This window comes from Uloborus diversus, chromosome 2, assembly GCF_026930045.1.
Source record: "Uloborus diversus isolate 005 chromosome 2, Udiv.v.3.1, whole genome shotgun sequence".
NCBI lineage: Eukaryota > Metazoa > Arthropoda > Arachnida > Araneae > Uloboridae > Uloborus > Uloborus diversus.
The window spans coordinates 196,754,093-196,764,779 of record NC_072732.1 but is presented as its reverse complement, the minus strand read 5'-3'; the positions used below and the strand labels follow the sequence as shown (position 1 = coordinate 196,764,779).

The window sequence follows — 10,687 nt, the reverse complement described above, 5'->3', positions numbered from 1 at the left end:
AAAAATATTCAAGGTAATTTTCAAACGTTCACCAATGACAAATTGTGATAAATGTTATGTTAAATCACTTCAAAACAACATCGGTTGGCATTGGATTTCATCACTATTGCGTATCACTAATGTGTTTTAACCGTTGTAATTTCTGGTAAAAGAGCAGAAAATGTCACAAGAAATACAAATTTAATTGTAAAATAAAAATAATGCATCCGCCACCGATAGAAAAACTGGGTACAAGTGTGGGTAGTGCTTGTGTGTATGGTGACTTCTTTAACTTTTTCTTTTGCTGTGAGAAATAGAAAAGTATAGTTTACGTTGATGTCATAATTGCTCTTCATGTTTTAATTTTACATTTTAATGGAGCTTTTCATGTTTTGCATTATTTTTTTTTTTCAATTTCAAACTTCAAATAATTTCATTTTCAAAGTTATTGTACTAATATATAATAGCATTAAAAAAAATCATTGAATATTTTGCATTGAAATGGATATGTTAATCTTGTTAATTCACATGCTTTATTTAATTGACGTATTTCAGACATTATTACTTCCTTTCACATAGTAAAGGAAGTATTGTAATCACGAAAAAACATTCCCTTAAATTTCGACCTAAATTTCAATTTCACTTATCTCAGAATGTTAAGTGGATTTATTTCGGCACGGTCGCATGTACATGCGTATCTAAGAGCGCATGGATGGCAAAAAAAAATCATTTTTACAATCCCTGAGTTAGATATCACATTTTTTCTTTTCATGTGTGAATGTAAGCACAGGGTGTGATTCAAAAGTTTCAAGACTGATCTCAGAACTAGAAATATATTGGGACATTTAGGTACAGCGGACTAAAAGTTTTTAAAATATGATGCTTCAGCACCAACGCAGCGCTACCAGCGCGTCTTCCATTGTTCGTAGCCTTTCTGGAAGTCCTCGGGCGACATGCTGTCAAGGGTTCTCGTCGAAGCCAGCTGGACTGGTTTTTTTCCGTCGATGGAGTCGAATCGCTTTCTTTTTATGCCTCTCTTGATTCGGGGGAAGAGGAAAAGGCACTTGGAGCCAAGTAGGGCCGTTAGGGTGGCTGCGGCAGTGCTTTTACTTTGAACTTGACCATAACTTCGTCGATGACTAGTGACATGTAAGCGGGTTCGTTGTTGTGGTGGAGAATCCAATCACCTTTGATCACCTGGTTGAAGCAGTGGGCACAATTCCTCTAGTGGCGGAGTGCTCTAAGTTATGCTCCATTAGTGTTTCTCCTACTTTACGGCTGAGGTCAATGACACGCACCCACGCAGCAAGCGATTCGCGCTCTCCGGCCAACAGCCGCATCTTCACCGACACCCCCACTACTTCCCCAGTCTATCCGAGATAATCTGTGCACTCTTCTAGAAAAAAAAAGTCTTTCAACTTCTGAATCATACCTTGTACGTACATATGTGCATGTGCATCTCCCATATTTCAAAACTTGTGTACCGTAGAAAGATTAACTTTTGATCTAGACAGAGTAAGGTCTAATTGTGCATTTTCCCCTTTTGGCTGTATTCGGTTGCTCCAAAGAGGGTTTTTTTTTTACACTTTTTTGGGAAAATCAGTGTTAATTTCTGTGTAGACTTAAGTGATGTTATAATTTGGCTGCAACTTCTATACAACGTCTGCTGCAACATCTATCGTCGAACATTTCGCCCCCAAGGTTTCCTCCCCAACTTGGCGATATATCATAAAGTAGGAGGCTATTTGGCGAAAAAAGACTTTTTTAATTCGGTTTCAGTTGACGCTATTGGCGATATTTAACAAATAATCCATTGAATCACGTTAAAATAGTTACAACTTAGAGAAAGAAGTTCTGTAAAGCATTTCTGCGTTGACTCACAAAAAACTAAGGGTGTAATTATTTAAAGTGTTTTTTAAATCACACTAAAGCTATTATTATGTACTAAGCTACTAAATGGTTCGCAATCGGTTTACTATAAAGGAATTATACTATATATATATTTTTTTTACATCTTTTAATGGCGTTTTTTTGCGTCGTTTTTAAACAAAGCTAACTGCAGGAAGTAAATAAAAGGAAAAAAAATATAGGAAATGTAGTGGAAATTTTCGATTTAATTTAATGCAATTTTGAAAAGAATGAAATTCAAGCATACTCTTTTAAATCACGCACTCATTTATTAAAACGCTAAAGTAAGGTATAATGTTTTTTCTCACACTTGGTACATTCAAGAAACATTTAAATTTATAGCTCATTTTTAATTTTTAAACTCTACGTGTTTCTTTTAATTATGTAGTTCTTAGAAACAAACTTTTTACATGATACTCATCTCACAAATCTGTTTTCTCTTGTAAGCGTAAGTGAAACTCTGTTGGATTGATGAATTGGCATTTGTCAACTAAATCTCGCTGTCGTGTCCTGTGATTCACATGCCACATTTTTTTTTACTATTTTCTACTTTTAATTAATAACATTTAATGAATTTCTTAATCAGAAGTTCAAAACATCTACTACTGAGGAGTTACTTTCAAAATGTAAGCATACTGTTTTAGTTTGCACTGATGTTATATATTTTGTGATAAACTTTCAGTACTGTCTGTTTACCTTAGTTGAGATCTCCCTCTCATTTGCGTATGCGTTGAGTCTGCTCTGGAGTTTTACAAATAGGGTAGTAAACCTGAAAGTAAAAGGTGAAAAATAACGTGTTCAGCAGTTCATCCAAAGTAATGTCGAAAAAGACAGAGGTAGCAAGTTCGAGCGGAAAGTGCCCAATCTCAAACTATCGTCTCCTTTTAAAATGGAATGCATCCCAAGTGCTTGTCTTTGTTTTCGGAACGTACAGTACGATACAATGATAGTTTTATTCCACTGTTTTGACTTATTTCTAGTAATAGGGTGTTTAGGCTACAGTGTATACAAAACGTTTTTTATTTTTTCAATAATTGATGCAGGTGCCTAAAACTTTTTGTGCTTGTATATGTGTCACATTTAAAACAATAAAAAAAAATGTTGCAGAAAAAAATAATTTTCAGAAATTTTATGTAAAAAAAAAAAGCGAAAAATTCACAAGTTTCAAATTATTCCATGCGCCACAATTTTCTTCCAAACTTTGAATTTCCACTTGTTTTTTCAATCATTAGTATATTACATGTAATGTTTTATGAGACAGTTTTTAAAAACTGGCTGAAAAAGCGAATTTGTGGGAAATTTTCAGCAAGTACGGTGATTTTAACAACAAAAGAGTTGAATTTCTAATTTTAATTAACCGTCATTAGTGAAACTCATGCGTACAACTGTAACTAGATATTATCCAAATGTGTTTCCAAAGTTTCGTTATAATTCTAAAAATATTGTGGTGCATGGGAACATTTTGAGTTCGTTTTTATGTAAATAATGACAGCGGTGTATGAGTGCTGCAAAATGTAAACAAAGGGGCATGATCATGGATGCGCAAAAAAAACTAACCCATAATTCATTAAATTATGCGTGGAATGAAAAAAATCTTGTTGCTCTGAATACAGTAGCTGATAGAGTACTAAAAAAAAGCTAAAAATATTTTTACGATTTTTTGCTCAAATTTCAGCATTTTTAGTATCCACTGTAGCCTTAATGGTTTTACAAAACAGCGTGAAGTATGGATTAAGTGTATAGATGCAGAGATGCAGACACAAAAGTAAAATTTTTGTGGAGGTGGACATTTACTTTTATTTATACATATTTACGAGCAATTTCGAAAACTACAATTTGGATACAAATTTAATTCTACTAGATGTAAATTACACGAGTAAAATCAATTTCTAATTTATTTGAAAATGAATAATGTAGCCAACTCTGTAGCGATCAAACACTTGTGTATTTTGTCTCGCAGTGATATCCAGAAATGTCCACTTTGGAATTGTCTGTAATTAAAAGAAAAATTAATTAATAAACCATTATTTTCCACGAAACATGTACACTAAAATCATTAGAAAAAAGAGAAAATTACATTTCTTGCTTTGTCTCAAATAATAAACGTTTTCATGTGCACAGTGAGGAAGTTTTTATTTACTATGTTTACTGCCGTCCCCATTTCCATTTTTCAAAATTCTTTACCAAGGCCCAACAGTACTGAGGAGCACTTTACAAGCAGTTGCTGTAAGGAGCTCTACAAGTTCCCTGTAGCTAAACAAGCTTTACTAGTACAATTTTAAATATTTGATTGTACCTAATTGAATGGCACATCCTGGTCCCTTTTCGAGCTATTTTCTTTAAGTCTTTCTTTGTATGAGGGTGGGCATATGGTTCTCTAAAGGTCTATTTCACTATCGCTACATTAGATCTGCAAAATGATCTCTGAATGTATTTGTGAAACTCGTCACTTTTCAACTAATAGTTTTCATATTAACCAGTGGCGAAACAAGTGCCCCCCCCCTCCCGCATAAGACAGTATACAGTGGAATTCGCTTAACTGAACCATCGGTTAATCGGACCAAGGAACATGAGAACAAATATATATATATATATATATATATATATATATATATATATATATATACTGGTGTGAAAAAATTAAGGACGAAGTCGAAAAATTAGCATATCAGCTGAACGAAGAGGCAGAGCGGACGGAAAGACCAATCAGGAGATTAAGTAAGGTGATGTACGGTAGCGCATGCGCAGATATGTAGGCAGACGTAATGGGGGAGTGTCAGAGTAGTATAAAGCATGTTGTCAATGTAAGATCAGTATTTCTGGCAAAGAGATTGCACGCCGTATAGCAGTTAAAATCACAGCGAGTTGCTGCCTCAGCGAGAAATGGTAAATAATCAATCTGTTAGACGACATCTATATGCTTTTACCCGAGGTCGAATCATTGGGAAGTTGGAAGAAGGCCAGTGTGACAAGTGTGGCTGCAGAGTTCGGAATCGCTCACAGCATCGTTTCACGATTTTGGAGACAATTTCAAACTACAGGAACAGCTATCCGGGGGTTCAGTAGTGGTCGTCAACGAGGAACCACACCCGCAGATGACCGGTATATTGTCTCACAGGCCAGAAGAAACAGGCGACAGACAGCGGGAGAAATCGCTAGACACACGACGCAGGCGACTGGACGACCGATATCGCATTTTACCGTGGCCAGAAGACTGCACGGTGGTGGTCTGTTTGCACGACGCCCTATACGGTGTGTACCTCTAACGCCTGCCCATCGGAGAAGGCGTTCTCTGTGGTGCCGGGAACACGGAATTGGAGAGACAATGAATGGGGACGAGTACTCTTTACAGATGAGAGCAGATTCAGTCTGAGTAGCGATTCTCATCGCATACTCCTCTGGAAAGAGCGGGGAAGCCGCAATCATCCCTAGAACATCATTGAAAGGAACAGGTATGGAGGTCGCGGTGTTCTCGTTTGGGGAGGCATCATGCTTGGTAGTCGTACAGACCTTCACATCTTCGACGCAGGTTCAGTCAACGGAACCCGTTATTGTAACGAGATTCTTCTTCCATATGTGCGTCTATTTAGAGGCGCTATGGGTCCGCAGTTTCTTTTCATGGACGACAATGCACCATGTCGTCGCACAGTAGCTGCCGAACAGCTCTTAGAGAGTGAGGATATTGAACGTATGGATTGGCCGGCACGATCTCCGGATCTCAATTCCATCGAGCAGGTATGGAATTTTCTAGGCACACGCTTTGCAGCTTGTACCTTACCACCAGTAACGATTCGGAAGCTTCGATTGGCGCTGCAGGACGAATGGGCAGCAATGCCTCAACAACTCATTGACACCCTCATTCTCAGCATGGGCAGACGCTGTGAAACCTGCCTAGCAGTCGGGGGAGATCATATCCCCTACTAAAGACCGAATGTTTCTTGCTGGACACCCATCACAGGGATGTTTCGGCCTTCAGTCGCATTGCGCTCCATGCTACTTTTTCAATAAAGCTTCTTTTTATCCCTCTGATTTCTCTTTTAGTAAGTGTTGCTTACATTACACATGTCCTTACGTATTGGGGATCTTACGGTATTAAATGTGTTAATTTGGAAAGCTTTTGTATAAAGTTATATTGAAAAAACCGTCTCGTCCTTAATTTTTGCACTCCAGTGTATATATATATATATATATATATATATATATATATATATATATATATATATTTGAAGCGAGTTTCAAGTAGGTCAGCGAACTCTTATTTAACTTTCAATTAAAATCAGATATTTACAGGAAAAAAATGGTTAATGAAACTTCATTTCATGGCGGCTCTGTTCCAGCAGAAATAAGAATTTCAGTGAAATGTAAAATTTGTTCAATTTAGTTGTAAAATACGTAATTCACATTTCATTAGAAATTTTAATGACCAATTAGTACTTTTTAGCACTCATTTTTTCGCTCTCCCATTTTTAGTTACTTCTGGTTGTTGAATTGAATCGATACTGACTGGAAAGAATAACTAAAACCGTATCGCTCTGGGACGAGTGTAAAAAGATGATTCGCTTTACATTAATTTACTTTTTAATGGAAGAATTTTGTAAACAGTACTTTTTCTTCATATGCTCACCATAAAAATGGGGGCTCACGATAATCATAAGGGCATTTATGTTTTGTGTATAGCATGTTCGGTCAAGCTACACAGGTCCTATTCGCATAATCGGAACTGCCAGTTATTAGGACCAAAATGGTCCCGTGCAATGTGGTCCTATTAACCGGAACTGACAGTAATATTTTTTTCAAAATCATTTCACAATATTAAGGAGAAGAAACGAACGTGTCTTGGGAAAAATAAGTGATTTTGATTGGAAAAAATATAGAATGTTCGGAAAAAAAATTAAAAAAAAACCCTTAAAATAAATTTTTTCGACAGTTTCTGATTATTGATCAGTTAATCACGTCCCATAGTTCCTATAAATTTCCTCTTCCTCCCCCTACACCCCCTTTTTTTTCTTTTCCTGAACGGTCTAAAAATAAGAAAGTCTTCAAAATACTACAGCTTTATGAGCCTCTCATCCATTAAAGAGGGTCTCAAATATCGTTTCCACGGTTTCAATTTCGTAAAATTTTCAAGGAAGAACTACGAAACACATCGCCTTCTTACAACATGGACACAGAAGTACTTTTTTGGAGCAACAGTTTTGAAAAAATGTCGAGCCCCTGACGTTAAAATATGGTCCATAGTTTTTTTAAGACTCCAATTTCGGAAAATTTTCACAAATCGGCCTCGATGTTGAAGTCCCTCTAATATCATCCAAATCTTAAAGTAAATTTGAAGAATAGAAAAATTCTAGATGAAAATCTTCACTATATTTTTAGAATTTGTCCCCTCACGGTGAACTGCTTGAATAGCTAGCAAAGAGATGTTTATCGAGTACTAGGTTGAGACAAGTTTTTTCTCTCACTAAAGAAATGCACAACGAGCCCCAGTTGGTGGATATGTCGATTGACGGTACTTTGGGAGGGATCAAGTTCTGCTTATAAAGCTGGGGTGCTAGAACTAGACTGGTGGTGGATAGTTTCCAGCAAAACTTCATTATCGACAGCATATCTTGGTCTTCTCTAAGGGTCGTATCACCTTCCTTGAAACCCTTAAACCAATTTTGAGAAGTGCGCTCATCCACAGAACCTGGACCCTCAACATCATTAATTTCTTTTTGCCGCTGCCCTTGCGCTAAGACGTTTTTTCCAGAGGAAACTCAAAATAACACGAATAGCTAGCTTAACATCCACCATTTCAAGAGCCCTCAACGTCTACACAGGTACGATAAATCACTGCAACTGATAAGGATTATCAAGGTTAAACTCCGCTCTACCATTTTAGATCAGCTGCACAAGAACTGTAATTTGCATATGTTACATTCAGGCCTGCCAATCCAAGACAGGGTACATACGAAAAAAATCTTTTGACTCAACCAGGTAAAATGATTTTTGAAAAAATTTCGGGAGTCGCACTATCCCGCATCCTAGCTCGAAACCTGGTCGAAATAGTCCAATGGTAGACACATAACGCACAATTAGACCCAGCAGAATTTTCTGTTTACTGTCAGAGCAATTTTGACCGTAAGAGCTCACAGACCCTGAAGGTTAAATTCCAACAGGTCTTAAATCGCTTCTTGAAATCAGTACACTGTGGTTCACAAAAGAAAAAAAAAAGGTTGGTTTTAGAATGTTAATATTTCTTCCTTTTAAAAGGAAAACTTGGGGGGTTTTTTTGACTCCGAAAATGGTTCTTATTAGTCTCCTTCATAACTTTTCAGAGCTTTTATCACTGTCAAGAACTCTCTGCCATAAGCGAAGTTTTTTATCATATGAACGTGGTGCCCAACCTAATATTACAGCTGTGGAGCCAAATATTCAAAAACTGAGAAATAAAAAAGTATTTTGTGCCGAGAAGTAAAAGAAAATAAATTACTTTTGGATCATAAATCTGCATTTTACTGCAGACACGTGTTTTGTGGTTTTAAAAACCCCTTTTTCAATGCAAAATAATGAGCTTTTGGATGTAATTACATCCAGTAAAATGAAATCCAAACCAGGATAAAGCTTTTACCAGAAATCTTTACATCCAAAAGTCAACAATTTTGCATTGAAAAAAAGAGTTCCTTGAAACCCTGAAACACGTCTGCAGTAATCTGTACATTTGATCTAAAAAACGATCGTAATTTCCTGTTATTCAGAGATTGGTTTCTCAAAAACAGATGCAATTTATAAAAGAAGCTCCTTAAAACTAATTTCAGTTCACTAAAACAAAATTTTCAACGCCAGAAATAGTGTGTGATAATTAATAACAATACAATTGGTTTAAAAGAGAAAACTACAGAGACTGCAAACAATAAAAAAATCAAGAAACTTGAAAAAATCACAACTCACTGCAATATGGGCAATGGTCGTCCGTATCCAAGTAATACTTTCGAGTGCGTTTTCTATTCAAAAAGGATGGACTAACGCAGTCACAGAAGTCTGGGCCGACTAAGATGCAGTTTTGGCCTTTTTTTCCGCAACTGGCACACCTGCCTTTTTTGAAATATCCATAGTTTCTGCATTTCACGGCTATGAATTTGCATTCGTCTGCGTTAATTGATGCTTTATAATATTCTAAAGCTTGAAGATGACTCCCGGTGAAAATGGAATTGATACCTGCAGAATTCGTAAAAATTTGTACTGAAGATATGTAATAATATAAATAAATTTGTAAATATATGAGCAGAGGAGAGATTCAAAATTATGTTTTCTAAGTACAGCAATCAATGTTCGTTTTTAGGTAAAATTTCATTGAAAAGATATTTGTATTTTATGTTTCTTTGATCTATGAAAAAGCGTATTTTAAATTTATACTCATGTCATGTACATAATTTGTAAATCAGGAAATGATTGAGTTTTTCTTTTAAACAAGCTTTTATTAGCTTCACTTGAATGTTTGTGAGTAACTCTCCTATGGACTAAGAGCTAGTGCCTTATTACTGTTAGTACATTCCACCACTTATGACCGTTCGTTCAAGAGCGGTCCAAGGCGCGGGTCTTCACTGACGTCCACCTCCAGGAATCATTGGGCGTGCGTTCTAATCCCGTTTACACCGAAATTAAATTTATAATTTTGCAACTCAATTTTCGCTCACTTTTGTAAGCGGATTCTTTTAAAATTTGGAATGGAACCTCAGACCCGCTGACAATGCAATATTCTATAATCAAATTAATTTATTAACGATAAGTAATTAGTTTATTCTAATTAACGCGCTTTTATTAGCTTAACTTGTATGTTTGTGGGTGCAACTTTCCTTTGGACAAATAGCCAGTGGCTTATTAGAATTACTTACAACGTACAAATCAGAGCTGCGGAGTGTAACAATGCTTGCACATGAATTCACCAGAAAGCATTCAAAATGTCTGATGCAAATAATGCAACAGACTACTAAGATACATTCCATTATAAAATAATAGTTTTAAAAACTAAAAAAAAAAAAAACACACTTTTGTAGTAAAATGAACAAAAATGATTAAAATAATACTTTAAGAAAAAAAAAACGCTTTAGTAGCAAAATGAACTAAAAAGTTGAAAATAATCTTTGGATGACAAGTATATAAAGTAATTGTCCAAACACTTAATTTTACTGTAAGAGAAAAAAAAGCTTCTTATCAGTTGTTGAGCAATCACGATTGCTTATTGTTCTCACTTGACAGTCCTTGATGTTCCGGTTCCTTTTTCAGCTTGGACCAGGCCTGCAGCACCATCGTCCACCGGCGGCGGCGCGGCTGGTCCTGAGCACTGTCTCCCGGAATCCACTTTTGCTGGGCGGTGGCGTCCATGTCCTACACACGTGTGCTCATACACATTCGCCTACGCGCGCGCGCCTTTACACACACACACACGCCTACGTGCACACACGTAAGCCTACACACACACGCACACAACTATATACACGTAAGCACCCAGGAGAAGGGACATGCTTGGGCGGGGGAGCCATTTCTAGAAACACTAACTCTAACCAGTAGAGTCTTGTCGCAACTCGTGATTGCGAAAAACATAATTTGAATTCAAAGTTTCGGAATTTAAATTAGAATTTTTTTTTAAATTGCTTTCACTTGTTATCCATGCAAAAATGTAAATAGGCAGCTCCCCCCCCCTCCACGCTTTTTTTCTATTACAGTAAAATTAAGTGTTTGGGCAATTACTTTATATACTTGTCATCCAAAGATATTTTTTTAAGTTTATTTTGATACTAAAGCGTGTTTTTTTTTTACGTTT

At 36.4% G+C, this 10,687-nt stretch overlaps 1 protein-coding gene across 3 annotated transcripts in view; it reads right to left on the bottom strand.

Annotated features, from left to right (window-relative positions):
• Nucleotides 1–3,677: 3,677 nt before the first annotated feature.
• Nucleotides 3,678–10,687, bottom strand: part of LOC129217608 (inactive pancreatic lipase-related protein 1-like) — a 35,873-nt gene continuing 28,863 nt past the window's right edge. For all 3 annotated transcript variants that reach the window (XM_054851934.1, XM_054851935.1, XM_054851936.1), the window contains 2 exons: nucleotides 8,815–9,081; nucleotides 3,678–3,878 (listed from right to left, as the gene is read on the bottom strand). In XM_054851934.1, the coding sequence (XP_054707909.1) occupies nucleotides 3,820–3,878; nucleotides 8,815–9,081 (326 nt within the window). In that variant the 3' untranslated portion in view covers nucleotides 3,678–3,819. The remainder of the gene's footprint in view (nucleotides 3,879–8,814; nucleotides 9,082–10,687) is intronic.